Source organism: Xiphophorus couchianus, chromosome 6 (genome assembly GCF_001444195.1).
Source record: "Xiphophorus couchianus chromosome 6, X_couchianus-1.0, whole genome shotgun sequence".
Lineage (NCBI taxonomy): Eukaryota > Metazoa > Chordata > Actinopteri > Cyprinodontiformes > Poeciliidae > Xiphophorus > Xiphophorus couchianus.
The window spans coordinates 16921770-16938358 of NC_040233.1; the positions used below are offsets into that span (position 1 = coordinate 16921770).

The following is a 16589-nucleotide window of genomic DNA, read 5'->3' on the forward strand; positions in this document are numbered from 1 at the left end:
CTGTATCACGGTTTCATTCAACTGGACATGATGTCGGCTGCAGGACTTGATCCATTTCTTGCATTATTGAGACTGTTTAGGTTTAAGAAGTGCAATAACTTGTATTCTGCCTTCTACATGCTCTGGGTAATGGCTGATAGGATTGCATGCTCCCTACTGACAATGTTTGATCAGGATTTCATATTATTTTCCTAGAAATCTCTATGACTGAAGCAGGTTAGGGATGATAAACCCTAGCTACGATTTTGCAGGTTCAGTTCCTCCAGATAAGGGGCGTGGTCTTTGGGACATATTGCGACTGCCAATTGGTCAGTTGCTGACAAACTGAATGATTGACAGGTGGCATCATATCAATTCTAAGCAGTTCGGGACCAAATACTGACTCCTGCTGGAGTTAATTGTGTTTTCAGACATAACAATCATTTTATTTATACCTACTATTTATTATATGATGCATTTGGAAGAGATTGATCAGTTGTATTTTGCAATTATATACACATTATTGCTTATACTTTGTAAATTACTAAGGGCAACTTAGTCGCCATATTATTTTCAGGAAGAAGGATCACAACAAAATGAGTGACTTGGTGCTATACTGACTGGGTTTCAGTCCTGAGAAAACTTTTTTATCCATTGGCAAAGAAAAGTAAACTGGACTATGCTGTTTTATAACTAGGATTAACATAGAAAACATATAAAATAATTTTAATCTGTCTATGTAATAAGATTGATTTGATTATATTTAAGTATATCATTTGGGGCTGAACAGGGGCACAGTGATTACTATTTCCTTGCAGCAAGAAAAACAAATCCTGGCTTTGAATCCAAACTTTTTATTTTCTTTTTTCTTCCTGTGCATGCATAGATTATCTCTAGGTACTCTGGCTTCTTCTCATAGTCATAATGCATTGGTGTTAGAGGAATTATGATCTTGACTCTGGATTAGAGAGATTCAACCCTGCCAATCTAGAGTTTGTTTACAACGAAACAATCAAATTTTGTGTGAGTTCCGACCATGTGAAATACAAGTACTATGCATTTAATAAAAGGGGTTTGTCAAAAGTACTGACAGTGCAATCCGATAAAGATTTTAAAAACAAAAACTATTTGAGAGCATATGCATCATATTTATTCAAGTTCTGCATTTGAGAATATCATCACAAACTGAGTCATTTTGATCATCAATCATTTTATTTGATTTTTTTCTAAAATGCCAGATACATAACAGGATTTGAGAATAAATCCAAAGTTGAGTGCACAAAAATGTTTCACTGCAGGCGGTTTATATACAAGAATGAAATCAACAACTTTTTTTAATTACAGAATTCAACAGCATTAATATTTAGAGTCAATTTTATTCAACCTAGTAACGTTGACAAGACTGGATTCATTTGCACAGAAGATATCTCTTAAACACGGCACATTGATTTAATGTACAAATCAGTGAATTTTGCTGAGTTGAAAGTGCATCAAAGACCACTGTATGCTCTCTTGCTTTTTAATTACATTAAACAATTAAACCATGTGGTCTCATAAACAGACCTGCATCTGTGAACTTCGAGAACGCACACCCCAAATATCTTCCACAGATATTTACGCAGAAAATTATACTGGTTAGCAATTCCAAATTGATTGTACCAACATTGAATGATATTAGTGTCATTATAATATGAGTCATCAATCATGATTCTTAAGCAGCTTTGTTGTGGCATCAAGACGAGTTGCCACAAACGTCTGGCAAGAATGAACTTGTAAAAAAAAAAATTCAGTTTAAGTGTACATTATCAAGACAAATTAAAATACCAACTTGGAGCAGCTCTTTAGTTTACTCTTTGCTCAAATATGTACATTTTCCTAAAGAGACAACGTATTTGTTACGCAAGTGAACAATCCGGACAGAGAGCAATGAGTACAAACATAACCTTTGAATATTTATACACTTTTAATTCACCGAGCCTCCTTAAAACGTAATCTGATGATGATGCCTCTACTGTGTACAAGGTACAATGGATCTGAAATGCTATAATTCAGTTCGACACTATGCGTGCGATGGAAGAGAAGCCAAAAACACTTTCAAACTGTTTAAATAAATAAAATTAAGTATGGAACAGACTATTTCTCAGAACAGATGATTCATTTAGATACATGAGTTACTTCATCCTCTCCCCCTCTCAATCCATCAGTAGAGAATAATGAAAGTGCTCTTGTCAAACCTGTAAAAAAATAACTTTTACACCACAACCGGGCTAAAGCTGGAGGGTTTTTGTCACAAAATTCTTGACAAATGTTTTGTTTATTGGTGGTCCTCCCCCCAGTCGCCCTGCTGCTGCTTGTCCCCCTCACCACCCATCGGCTGGATTAGTTGTCATTTGTTGAAAGGAAGGCAGGCAGGGAGGATGACTGTGGAGCAGGCTGGGCCTGCCAAAGGCTCTGCCACCTCTCCTTCCAGCTCCGTCCACGTTCCCTTCTCTGGGCTGTAGCAGATGGTCGACGACTTGTAGGCACCCTTAGGAAGGGGAAAATCAGACCATTCCTTTTATTCCTTTCAATGTTTGGATTTGTAACCTCAATCTTATGTTTTATTGGGATTTCTTTTGATGGACCAACACATATTTGGGAGGTGGAAAATGATGAATGGTTTTAAACATTTTTAAGAAAGCACTTCTGAAGATTACAGCATGTATTAGTGTTTAATCCCCTCTACCCTGACAGCCCTAAATAAAATCCACTGCAACTGATCCCCTTTAGAAGTCATTTAATCAGTAAGCGGAGTCCACATGTGTGTAATTTAATCTCAATATAAAATACTGAGGTTTGTTATCAAAACTAAAAGGAAAAATAAATAATTGTTATTAAATAAATAATAGTAATAATAATACAAATATCAAGCAAAATAAAAGGTTAACAGAATAAGCAATGAAATCAGAAAACAAAGGCTGGCCTAATATTTCAGGACAATTGTTATGATGCATAAATTTCTAAAACATACTTGCTATTTGTAAAAAAAAAAAAAAAAAAAAGAAGAAGCATGACTGAATGCCTGAAAGTTTGAAATGAACAAGACTAGCTTAAAAGAAAGTCTGGCTATCAGGAAGAAAAATGTGATAATATGAGGGCCAAGTGTCAAAGTGAATTTTTCTATTATTTTACAGACTGCTTTACTATGAACTTTCAGAAATGCAGCATATTTTGGAAAAGACGGACAGCTGTGTCCGGGTTTAAATGTATAAGTTTGATCACATTCCCTCTGCCGTCTGCATTTGTCACATTGCATTTTTCTAACAGTAATTTGAAATGAAACTAGAAACATTTTTCTTTAGAGAATGGTGTGTTGTCAACCACCATCAGCCACTGGATATAATATGTCTACAGTTTTCTGTTTTTATTTACTGTAAAGTACATTTACTACCATGCTCCAGCTGTAGCCACCCACGAGGAAGATGCTATCATCCAAAACGGCGCAGCCCGGACCGCTGCGGCCCTCGAGTATCGGTGTCTGGAGGATGTTCCACTGGTCAGCTTTAGGGTCGTAACACTCAACCAACATAACATCTAGATGGGAGAAACCTGTCCAAGCAAAAGGAGGAAGAAAAGGAAGAATGTGTAAACTGTGCAGACATTCTATATTTTACAGTCAACCTTATATTCTGAGATTAAAATAAAAGTCTCCCAGTAGAGAAATATATTTTTTTTATTTCTGTGCTTTCTCTGTTTTCTTTCTGCTGTTTTTGTGTGGGCATGTTGAAAAGGACTATGTTAAGTACCTCTGTGAACAAATCTGTATTGAGAGGAACACAAATGAACAAGTAGTTCTGGTGTCATCTGGTTGCACTGCCTGGCAACTGACACAAAAATCTAACAAAAAATATAAAGTAGTCTTTAAAAATCAAATAACTTTAAGTTATGAACAACCCATACACACTGCTGGAACACATTCAAGTTACCAACATTTCATTCTAAACCATACATTTCTATAAAAACAAAAATGGACAATTTAATTTCCTTTGTCTCTCAGAGCCTGTAAGGACAGTTGCAAAAAAAAAATGCTTGCATTTACTTTCTGTCTGCAGATTCAAAGATTTCTTTATACCATCAGTTCTGTTTCAGATTTTGCATTCTCAATGGTAGAATAAGGGTTCACAAGGTGATGAAGGCCAGCACCTGGACATAGTAGCCAAACGATTTGTGTCGCGACCCTCCATCATTTTCTGAAAAGCCTGAGCGCTCACCTTTCAAATGGTTTCCACCGATGGCATACAGACGATCGTTCATCCCAGCCAGGACGTGAATGGCGCGCTTTGTGTTCATGTCTTGTTTTCTAGCCCAAACATCCATTACGGGGTCATAGCAGTAGAGCCAGGACACATACTCGCCATTATGCACTCCACCTGTAACATGTAATCATAAGCCTGTGTTGTTAATACAGTCAAAATATAACTTGGTTGTAAAAATGCAGTGCTTGTGCTTTGCACTATACATAATGAGGTGAAACCATTCAATGAAAGAAATGCAAGGAATACCTAATGATTTTAAGGCATGGAGAGAGATTAGACATTTTTGATACAATCACATTTGCCTCTATAGGAGTATATTTGGATCTTTTGCTGAGTAGATGCTGTTTTCTTTTTTTTTTTACTCTAATAGAACACGATGTGTCACATTTAATGGCTGCTTCTCCCATCTGTTTTGTTCAAACAGGCTGGTGTCTTTGTTTGCATGTTTTAATGTTGCCACTATGACTGCAGTACAGATGAGTCAGTGGTACTAAGATCTGGCAGAAAAAGATAAGGTTTCAGTTTGTGACATTCTGCATTTGAATGACGAATCAAATAAAAATGAAAGGCCCCTGAAGCAAACATGTACTTTCAAAACAAATAATACCAGGAACCAGAGTGGTTGTGAAGATTTTACATTTATATGATTGAGTAAGATTTTAACCTACCTCCTTTTGTGTTAATAAATACATCAGAAATTTGTACTTGCTTGTCCTGCACACTCTAACACTCTAACACTGTGCCCTGAACACATCACCCCCACCGCGAAAATAGGGGAGACGATCTGTTTTTCAGAGATGGAGAGGTGGGATAGAATTGATAAGAATATGGATGGATGTATCTAAATGCAGCACAAATCCTCAGTCAACAGGATGAAAATATGGCTGAATACTATAGATGAAAGCATATTTGTGAGTTGAAATGGCTCAATTGAAGTCCTAAATCCAAGTGAAAGTCTTTAGCAAGACTTGAAAATTGCTACTCAGAAAAGCTCTCCATCTAAACTGAATGACCTGTTTTGCAAATTGCAGAGTAATGTAGGGATCCTGCGGTGGTGAACAAAAATACAGTCCACACTTTGAAATCTTTATTTTGTTTGAATTACAGTTTTCAGCTGTAATGTGGCAAATATGGAAAAGTTCAAGAGGGATGACTACAGTACCATTATAAAAGCATTGCTGTTTTAACATTCACGTTTTATTTTATATGCTTGTTTCAACACAGGTTTTTAAAATGAAATTATGTTTATACGTTTCAAAGGATGCAACTGTAGATATGCAAAATTTACAAGACAGAGCTGCTTGTCAATGTTGTTTGTGGCTGCATTTAACAGTGGAAAATATGTGGGGGTGTGCAGCTGGATTATGACGTCTTTTATTCTGACTCACTTTAAACTTTTTATAAATGCAACATTATGATGTTCCTTTGCCTGAAGTAAGTATATGTTATTTATGCAAGATTTTTTAAATGTAATTTCTGAGCTTCTGTTTCAGTAATAGTTTGCAATTCATAGTGGTTTATTGTGATTAAACACCTGACATCTTCTAGCAGCAGTATGCCTTATAACGCAAATGTCTGGTAACCATTCTTTACAAGTAAGCTATTTTTCCTGACCTGATATGTAGATCTTGCCATTATGCACTGCTCCTGCATGTGCAGCTAAAGGCTGTGGCAGAGATGACACGTAATTCCACTCGTTCGTCTCCAGGTTGTAGGACTCCACGCTGGAGAGGTAGCCCGTCTCATTCCGACCTCCAATTACATACAGGTGCTTATCCAGGCGGCAGGCAAAGAAACTGGCTCTCCTGAGGTGGAGGAATCAAACATGCAACATCATCTCTCTATAACCCCTATCACACTTTTATGCTTCTGTCTTCTCTGTTTTGATGGAGGGGATGAGAACATAGGAAATTAACACTCTCACGTCTTTATACATATAAACTGTAGCATGTCATGAGATAAGTCAGGCCATCGATGATTTTTCTGATAAGTCGAAACCATGCGTCTACCTTCTCCATCCATGCGGTTGGTCTTCTTTGTCAGTTTTGCAGTTTTGGTTTCAATAAATTCAACCACACAATTAGGATACTATTTTGAGATATCCTTTTTGGAGAGCAAAACTACTCAGGAACAAGTGGCTGTTGGCTTCTCCAAATGCCAAGCCATGACTTGTACACCACAGTTGGATGCCACTGCTTTAGAATCAATGCAATTGCAACAATGACTTTAAGTGCTGCTTCAATTTAAAGGTAAAACCTATCTTGTGAGCTAAGACCTGTGTTACAACGTGAAAGACATTCAAGAAATGCTGTATGCTCTTCGAACTGTGAGCAAATGTTTTTGGCAAACCGTTCTTTTTCTGGAGTGAAAGAAGCTGCATTATACTAATAGTTTAAAAAATACAATTTTTACTAAATTTTCTGTGATGTTTACAATCAGCTCTTTTCTAAACCTGTCTCTTTTCAATTTAAAAGAAAAAGTTACAAACCTTTCCTGCATGGGAGGCAGCTGAATCCAGCTGTTGAATCTGGGATCATAGCGGCTGACAAAATTTGTACTGTGCTTCCCTGAAAACAAGCAAACAAAAAAAGAAACCAAAATAAATGAAACCATTCAAATAATTTCATTTTTATTTTACTAGTTAAAATTATTTAGTGAGAATAAAGCAGGACCAACGTCAAATTTCTTGCTTGTGTACATAAATTTGACAAAAAAGGCTGATTCTGCCTTTTGGGGGAAAAAACTATATATTTTTTTAGAAGATTAGATTTAATCTTCAGGCTTTGAACAGTTAACACTACCAGTGTTTCACAAAAAGTACTGGTAGCACCATAAATATTCCAGTGACAACTGCAGTTCCAATTAATGACAAGTGTTTACTGGACTGTTGTTTGCTCACTAAGAGCTGATCTAACCCTCAAATGAGTGTTTACAACCATCTGAAGGTACATCACCTTTGACGGATATGAACCAATGCAAATGTAGAAGAGTGAAATATTTGTTGTGACAGTATTTTGTGATGGTGCTGTACCGTTTGGATTCCACTGGTCCTCTCCACCCAGCAGCAGCAGGAAGTTCTCCACCTCTACCACGCAGTGATGAGCGCTGTTGTAAGGCATTACTAAATGGCAAACAGAAAAACAGGTCAGTTACTGTAGTGTAGCGTCTATTATACTGCATATTACACATTTTCTGCTGTTCTGGTATTTATAGTCAAGCAAGTAAAACGGGCTGATATTCCAAGGTTTTTGCATATTTCAGAAAGTTAAAATTAAAACCTATTAATTGCATCGAAGCAGTCATGAAAATTTTGATTTTGCACATGTTGATGTTGAGATGAGAATGATGATTCAAGTGCAGCTTTAATTATTGCAGAGTTGGTGTTCTGCTAAAATATGCCACAGCAGTAGATCTTCCAGAGATATACTATGTCGCTCCAATAAAGATAAACTGCAGAATATCATGGTCTTTTTTTTTGTGTTTGACATTAGACAACCACTGCAGCTGAGGGAGGATTTTTCTTCTATGTATGTTTTTGTGCTCCATGTCTTTCCTCCATCTCCTTCTGCTGAAGTGACCCCATTGAGATGTAGAGAAATGGTCTTAGGTGACAGTCATAATGAACATGATCGTGTTCACTCAATAAATCTCGGGCCCGGTGCTTTTTGAGCACAAATCAGTGAAATGTTAAAGCCCACCTGTCTGTCTCCATCAGTCATTTCCACTGTCACCTCCCCACCGCCTGATGGATCACAGTTGCTGCAAAATTAGACAGCCTTGAATCTCATTTCTTTCCAATTGGCCTCTCCCTGCAATCTCACTCAGGCTGGATGACATGTGCTGGTCCTCTATGGGAGGGGAAGTTTCAGATAGGAACTAATGCTACATATGCTAAACACAGCTTTATCTCAGATGAGGGGGATTAGGCTGCTTGCCTTCAGTGCACCTCAAAGAGAGGTTCCATACACCTGCCAAATTCTCTCACATGCTATTTACATTATCATTCAGTCAGCAGTATATAGGACACGGATCGTCAGCTTTTTATTTAGTATCTAGTGCCTGTACTTGCAAAATAAAAAAATAAAAAATCACGTTGTACTGATGCAGAAGATTATTGGTCTACAATGTCTAAGTGTCAAAGTTTAAGGTATTCTAAGAAGATCTGAAAGATTCTGGTGAATGTTGAATAATATGAAGAAAATAAATAATAAGACGGAAGGAGAAAGAGCATACCAATCACGACTCCTTTATATACAGTAGATGTGACCTTGTTTCCATATTTTGTCACACCACCACTGTACAGTTCAAAATATTTGAATAGAAATGTATGTGCTACACCAGGTGTCCAAAGAGCCAGTTTCACTTTCAGTCTGGTAAATCAGTGGTTTAGAGCCACTGTTAGAAAAAGATAACTCGATATTTTTGATATCTACTATAGGAAAAGTGTTATCTTTTTTGAAGATAACATTTTCTTTTTGAAGAACCATCTATTTATTTCTGTGTTATTTATATTTTTCTTTTTTATTACTAAAGAAAAACAACACTTTTTCAAAGAGAGGATTTATGCACTTTGTCATACGTGGAAAATAAGTGAAAAGAATTCACTAAATAAAAGCACATAGTGGCCAACCTAGTGACAAGAAAAATAGATCTAAAAGTATATTTATTGTCATTTTGCGGTGGAAATTAATTGTGGAAATAACTGAAAAACTGTTAAAACACGCATTTGTTTGTATTTTTATACTAAAAATCAACAGATGGTTTTTAATCATTTTTAGCTAAAGTTATCTAGAACCAATGTTGGTTCTTTCATTGTGGGATGAAAGAGCCACCCACAGCTCTGAAGCCGCAGGTTGCAGACTCCTGTTCCAATTATAAGTAATAAAACAATTATGAAATGGAAGGAAAGTTATACATTGTTTTCTTTTTTCCCCAACAGAAATGTGAAACTTTGGTGTGCATACATATTGAGATCCAATAAATAAAACTGAGTGCAACCGAACAAAGGTAGGGACATATAATAAAAGCTACTGTTCGGTGAAGGCCTCAGAAAGTATTTTTAGAGAAAAAAACTGCCTCATAAAAATGAAGACCAACACCCGATAGGTCAGGGATAAAGTTGTAGAGAAGTTAAAATAATAAATTTATAGGTCTTACAAGCATAGTTCACTTTCTCATCTGAAAACTTAAATAATATGGCACAACTGCAACTCTACTGATATATGCCAGTCCACCTAAACCACAATTCCTGGCAAATAATTTGCAGTCCAGGTTGTTGGGAAAATGTTGACAGAAGAACTTTAGCTTTTATGAAATATAGACAAGAAGAAAGCCACTGTCATAAAAAAGTCATAAAAATCCTTCTGTAGTTTCTAAATATGTAGAAGTAAGTTCTTTGGTAAGATGAGACCAAAACAGCCAAAAAAGTAACACTGCACATCACTTTGAACAACACCATGAAACATGGTGGTGGCAGCACCATGCAATTGTTTTCTTCATCAGGGTCAGAGAGGTTGGTCGGAGTTGATGGTAAAATGTCTGGAGCTTAAAACAGTTCAATTCTGAATTAAAACCTGTTAGACACTGAAATGACTTGAGAAATTAATGGATGTGCATCTTCCAGCAGGAAAATAACCCTAGACAAACACTTAGAGCTGCAGTGGACTAGTTTAGATTAAAGCATATTTGTGTGTTAGAATGGCCCAGTCAAAGACCAGTCGTAAATCCGATTAAAATTCTTTGGTGAAACTTGAAAACGGATGCTCTACTTCTAATCTAGCCGAGCTTGAGTTATTTTTTTGGGAGGGAAAGGGAAATAGTTTCAGTCTATCAGTGCACAAAGCAGTAGCGACTTTCCCCATAAGACCTGCATTTGTAAAAGCATCAAAAGGTGGTTCTACATAGTATTAACTGAGAGCAGCTGGAAATAAAAAAAGTGCTTTGTCTTTGTCTTGGGCTATCCCATATAATTCTCTAGAAAACACACTGATGTTTTCAGCAGTAACGTAACAAAATGTGAAAAAGTTCATAGGGTATGAATACTTTTACAAGGTGCTCTCTCTCTCTCTCTCTCTATATATATATATATATATATATATATATATATATTTATATATATATATATATATATATATATATATATATATATATATATATATATATATATATATATATATTGGCCATTTGCTCCCTTCCTTTTACTGAGTCCTCTGGGTCAACAGCCATTCAGGGAGCAGAATAACCAGGTGCTCTACAAGATGGGTATCACTGCAGTCTACAATAAGCTCTAGGGCTCACTAGAGGGAGTCAGAAGCCTCTGCATAGAAGCCACAGTGTTGGCTGGTTGAATGATTTCACAGCTAATGCACCACTGCTGCTTATATGCCTTTAACACCAACACGATCAAATCCTCCTAAGGAGAATTCCTTTGTTCCACAAGGAAACATGCCGTCGTTACAATCCTTGTTTTAGTTTTTCAGGGCAGGTTGTTTTAAGAAAGGGAGACAAATTTTGCCCATTAACGTAGGCTGACTCTCTCCCTGCCTTTGTCTTGTGTTCGGCCACGCTCCTGTGGGTACACTAGATGGCAAACTTTCCACTAGAATCGGCAAGCAGCGGGCATCTCAGACACAACGAGGGGAATCAGATTCTGCCTAAATTGTGTTGATGAATGTCTTAATCAAAGGCTGTCCCTCTCAGGTTTCGCCTCATTGAAAAGTTATGATTGAATGTTAATAATCTTCTATTCCACATCCATTGTGAGGAAGCTACATCAGGTGGTCACTGATGTGTTAAGGGGATGATTTTGCAGTTTTGTCCTTCCACTTGGCCACGGACCATTTGAGAGTTAACTTTTTAGTCGTGAGCGTCAGAAATCCCTGTTGACCTTTCGCTTGTTGCAGTTTATGCCTGTGAGTGTGAGTTTAATGAGAAAATGACAATATATACACCAGTGAACTTCATATGCATGCCTCCGCTGGTAAAAATGAACCCTTACAGACCAAAAATGAGCTAAAACGGCAGATTTTTTTTTTTTTGCTAAGACAGCTTAGGAGTCATAATAAGGTGAAGACGAGAAGAAAAACACAAATTAAAACAGATACACTTAAGTTTGAACTCCTCCACCCAACTCAAAGAGACAAAACACAGAGCAGTGGATGATATGTATGAATGGAGAAAAGCAGCTGAGATATGACTCCGACAAAAACAAGGGACAAGAACTCAATATGTCCAGCGATGAGGATGCAAAGGAGAAATGTAGTTTCCCAGTCGCTCTGCTCTTGACCTTTGCAGTGTGGCAAAAATATAGTGGTGAGACTCAAAAGGTCAGAGAAGACAGAGAGGCAGCAGACATATGGACACTCCAAAGAGGTGAGAGCAGTATGGATGTGTTTGCACATTCCCAAAGGTCTCAAATATATCCTCTTCAGACCCAACATTTCTTCAAAGAGACACAAAACATGACAAGTTTGTTTAAAGATTATGATTAAATTAATATATCTCTTATTTGAGGTATCAAGCCAATTAATATGTGCATTAACTCAGCTTGTAAGTGACACAAGGTCAACAAGGTGACTGCCACCCCATGCAGCAGTATGCACAGTGTAATTTAATCCAACCATTGATCAATGTGAGCAAAAAATCATGTTACATTTAGAATCTATCGAGGGCAGATGTCATTTCTTATTGTTCCGTCTCTGCCTGCAATAGATCATTAGATCCCAGCAAATCTCATCATGCATCCCGCCAGCGTATTTCAGCAAAAACAAGGGAACCCGGGCATGAAGCTCCACAATGCTGTGAAGTCACGCTCTGATTAAAAACTTATATTAAAAGTGATGGTGATACATTATTACCTGAAGGATTTAGGGAACTCCTTACTCTCATTTTCTGCGGAAATTAACCCATGTTAAAGTCATCCACAGGAACAACTATTTCTCATCGTAATAGCCACTGAAACAAGACGCCTCAGGTGCAGAGGAGGCGAGAGCCTTTTGCAAACTCACTTGTGAGGATCTTCCATGTCTTTTTGTCGTCGTCATAGTACTGGACCAAATTGCTGGGGAGACGATCGGGTCCAGGAGGCAAACCACCCACCAGGAGCAGCATTCGCTTATTGGAACGGATTCTGTAATGCCAAAGGTGGAGTTTTTTTAAAAAAGGAAAAAAACAAAACCATTCAGGACATTTTTTTAATTATTTAATGTAAAAAAAAAAAAAGCTTTTGCTTTGACTTTTAATTTCAATCTCCCTACAACATAATATTATAATAAACCTTGTGAGCAAATTCATTACAATTAGCCAAATTTGCTCAATCACCTATATGTCCTTATGATGTGTTACTGAATGGTTATTGTACACTAAAGATGTGTTTTCAATTAGCTGTGAAGCGAGGATGGTCCTGCAGGGTGCCATGCTGGAGGCTAAAAGCACAGCACAGAACATAAACTTGACTATACACAGTCTCCATTTCATTGGCTACAATCGTTCATGTGACTTCTCCAACCCAATTGTTGGATGTTTCCTGCTTTTCGTAGATCAAATATAACCTGAAAGTGGCACCCTTTACTGCAAATTAATTACCATTATTGGATTCTAAATTATACATCACTGCAGTTCTATAAATTTATCACAATATGCAATGAAAACAATGCATGAAGCTCGTCTTTATATTCAGATGAAAACACTTTTTCCTTCTGCTCTGTTGTTATTTTTTTCACACTTGGGTAAATCGCTGTTGTTTCAGTATACATCTCGCAATATGGGAGCCCTGCAGAAATGTTTTTGGGATAATTCATATGCAAATGAGGTCTTGGACATAAATAATAGTGATTAATTGAGAGGTGAAAAACACTGCCATATTAAACTAATTATGAGGAGTCTTGATTTGTTGCACATTTGAGTGACTATGTGGGAAAATATTTATTATTTGGATAGGGAAGGAATAAATATAGGTTGCATTATGATAAAAAACAGTAAAGTATAACACAGGACTAACATTGATTCTAACAAACAAAACATTTTATAATTTTAAAGGAAAATAGAGAAGTTTTATAAAATCACTCAACTTATTGCAAATACCTATCTACTACAAGCTGCTTCTCAAACTGCCAATCCAGACAAACATGAAGATAATGTGTGGATAGTTTAACATAAATACTACATAACTTTCCCCACAGGCTAAAGAAATTGCTATGATAAAATACACAAAATTAGCATTAACCTTTCTTACATTTTTTTCATGTAATTTCAATTCCAGGAAAACTCTTTCATTTGGATCATAAATTCAGTGCAATTACCCTGTAATTACCATGGCAACAACTCAATTTCAGCATTTCAGGCTCTGCTTAATAAAGCCGCTTTCAATCAGTCACAGAAAATTCATGAAGATTTTTACATCTCGTCCACATTCATTTAGAATGAGTAATATAAACATTTGAGGAAATAATAAAAGGTTTTTTACATCTTGGTTTGACACATGTCTGCTTTGCTGTTATGAATGAAGTGCAGTAGAGAGTACATTAAAGCTCTACACAGCTGTCTTGTGTCAGAGGAAACGCCCCACCATCTTCATAATCTGACCATCAACCCTCAAAGGTCTAATTGGTCTCATACGCTGTAGTAGTTTCATTTGTTGTTATGTTTCAGCACCATAATTACTCTCACATCCCGCAGTTGTTTGAATTAATGTCTATGAGCTTATATCTTTTTTGCCTCTGTTATCCTCACCTGCTTGCCATGGTCTGCCTGCAGTGCTGTCTGAATGGCATCAGGTGGTAGTTCATGGCATCCAGCAGCAGTTTCTGGCACACGGGGTCACTCCTCATGAAGTCCACAGATTGCACCCTCTCCACGAGCTCTGGGGCGGGTATGAGGGCAAAGCGCAGCCTCTTCATGAGGTCCGGAGCGTAGTGCATGCGCGTCTCCCGGTCATGCTCCAGCCAGAGGACAGACATCTGGAAGAGAGCCAGCTCTGACTCCACTGGCGGAGGCAGAGCATCCAGCATGGCGCACATCTCCTCAAAGTTCAGCAGCAGTACATCCTCCACCAGGTACTTGTTGGCCAGCTTCTTGGTCTCATCGAGCCCGTGCAGCGCGGCAATCTTGCAGATTTGCTTGTAGTTCTGCACAGAGATCTGATCATTGAGGAACTGCACACTTAGCTTGGTTATCTGGGGGATGTTGAGGATCTTGCTGACTGAAAGCACCTCTTCCACTGTGTCCAGGGAAAGAGTAACATTGGCAGTGTAGAGGTACTCCAGCCCTAGCCGTAGTCCGACGGAGGAGCAGCCCTGTAGGACCAGGTTGTTGATGGGCCTGGCACTGGTGGTCACCAGCTTGTCATCTGGGGAGGACGAGGGGGTCCCACTGCTGCCCTGATCCCCCTTGCTTCCCTCATTGCTAATCACATTATGGGAAGAGAAGAGGGATCTGAAATACTGTGAGCAGGATGCCAACACAGCCTTGTGGCAGTGAAACTGCTGTCCCTGGGCAGTTAGAGTCACATCACAGAAAAGCTGCTTTCTCCACAGGAGGTTGAGCCCATGCAGCAAGGTGTCACTGTGCGTTGGGTCAAAGGTGGATGTTCTATCACCCGATCTGGACATGACTTCCTGACTGTGAACGCCACCTAGGCAACAAATAAGCAATGCAAGCCATTTATTTACACACCAAACATCTGCACTACAAGAGATTTCTCAATAAGTTGTCTTCCATCCGAGCAGCGGGTTAGAAAAACCTGCCGCCAGCGCGGCTTCTGGCGCCTCCAACTTTGGGATCTTGGTCGTAAAGCAGCAAACAGAAACGCAGCAGTACTTCCCACAAAGCGCCGCTCTTATGCATGCTCAGCTGAAGTGCGAGATGCCTTTAAAGCCGGAGACGGAGCTCGGCGTGGAGCCGAGGAGCCGGAGACGCTGCGGCGCTTTCCCTCTCCTTAGCGCGGCTGAAGTTGTCGAGGGGAACCGGAGGGGGGAAGAGAGAGCCGCCTCCTCCGCCGCGTTGGACCCGAACAACATGCAGCATCCAGCTATCTTTTCTCCAGTCTTAGTGCACACACCCCTCACACTGAGGACATTACACTGATTTACGGAGTCAAATACAAAAGCAATTAGTTTGTCTCCGAGCCGTCAGCAGCAGCAGCAGCGGTAGCAGTGCGGGCGTAAAACGGACGTGAGTATTCGGATAATATTCGCATAAATGCATCTCTCGGTAAAGTTAAAACACATTACGCGTCGCTTTTTTGTTTCTATTGCTTGTACACAAGCAGGTTCGGTGTGCGTAAACTTGGACCCAGACATGCCGTTGCGTTGTCCCTAAAAGCGCCTGTCACAACTAAATGATGTGAGCAGCTACCTGAGAAGGGAGACCAAACTTACCTGACTTCTGCTCTTCACGCCAAAAAAAGAGAAAGAAAGTACGGTTCAGGATCCAAATATCTCCCCAATATTCCTTTGTTCTTCTGTTTTTTTAAAGAATATCCCTTTCCTTTAAACTCTTTGTTCCGAGGTGTCTCCAAATAACCATTGATTCCAACTCACAAAGTCACTATTTCAGGGTATTTGTTGACGTTGATCATTTGTTCTTCTGAATTAACAAGAAGTGTGTGAGTGTGTGAGAGGGAGCTGTGCTTTCTGCAAGAGAAGAAGAAGAAGAAGAAATATACGTGTGACAAATTATGCTACCAAGAAACAACACATCATTATCCTTGGGCCTGGGGCTCAGTGAGTCGTAACGAGAGTAATAGGAAATCCACGGTTGGGGAGAGAAACGGTCGTGCATGGCCGGTGGAGAGAGACCATGCAGGGGTATGGATGCTGGAGAGACTCGCAAAATTATGGCTCAAGGCTATTGTAAAAACTGTCGAGCGTAAATGACTGCGATTTCAAACATCTTTGGAAGAAAGAAAAGAGAAAAGGGGGGAGAAAAAACCCGACTCTTTCCCTCGCTGTTATAGAGAGAACCGTCAAGTTTTAGTGCGCATTGCTAATTAGTCAATTTCTCTCTGCCTTCACAGCCCGACGACTTTGCTGCTGAGCTGAAACTGCTAATTTCTGGGACCAGCCTTTTTTTGGCTGTGAACTGGATGGATGAATGGCTTGTCTCGCACAAATGACAAAAAGCCCCTGCCTTAATCTCCATCGCCAAAATAACCCCCTCATCTCATTCTGCTCCTGCTAGTCCTTCAAAAGAAGATGCTTTGCACTAACACAAGTTTTGCATCTGTATAATAAATAGCATCTACCATGATGTCCATATTGTTTATATTGTGAAGTGGAAGCATTTAAATTCCTCCTTTCACTCTGTGACAAAGGCACC

General features: G+C 38.8%; 1 protein-coding gene across 2 annotated transcripts; it reads right to left on the reverse strand.

Moving 5' to 3' along the window:
* Positions 1-1181: 1181 nt before the first annotated feature.
* klhl14 (kelch-like family member 14) lies at positions 1182-16152 on the reverse strand. Of its 2 annotated transcripts, XM_028019530.1 has the most exons (9): positions 15650-16152; positions 14004-14904; positions 12281-12402; positions 7306-7395; positions 6763-6841; positions 5889-6079; positions 4230-4388; positions 3410-3567; positions 1182-2506 (listed from the first exon to the last, which is right to left on the reverse strand). In XM_028019530.1, exons 2-9 carry the CDS (start codon positions 14879-14881, stop codon positions 2366-2368), a joined length of 1818 nt encoding a protein of 605 aa, XP_027875331.1. In that variant the 5' UTR covers positions 14882-14904; positions 15650-16152; the 3' UTR covers positions 1182-2365. The 2 variants fall into 2 exon arrangements, with proteins under 2 accessions (XP_027875331.1, XP_027875330.1); XM_028019529.1 differs by lacking the exon at positions 15650-16152 and having other exon boundaries at positions 14004-15601.
* Between the last annotated feature and the right edge of the window lie 437 nt (positions 16153-16589).

Coding starts and splice junctions, on each gene's coding strand:
- klhl14 (XM_028019530.1), bottom strand. CDS start 14,881: ATGTCCAGATCGGGTGATAGAACATCCACCTTTGACCCAACGCACAGT. Junction 6,080..6,762: donor CTGCCTCCCATGCAGGAAAG/GTTTGTAACTTT, acceptor CCTCCACCTCAG/GAGAGCCAGTTTCTTTGCCT. Junction 3,568..4,229: donor CGGTGGAAACCATTTGAAAG/GTGAGCGCTCAG, acceptor TTGCTTGGACAG/GTTTCTCCCATCTAGATGTT.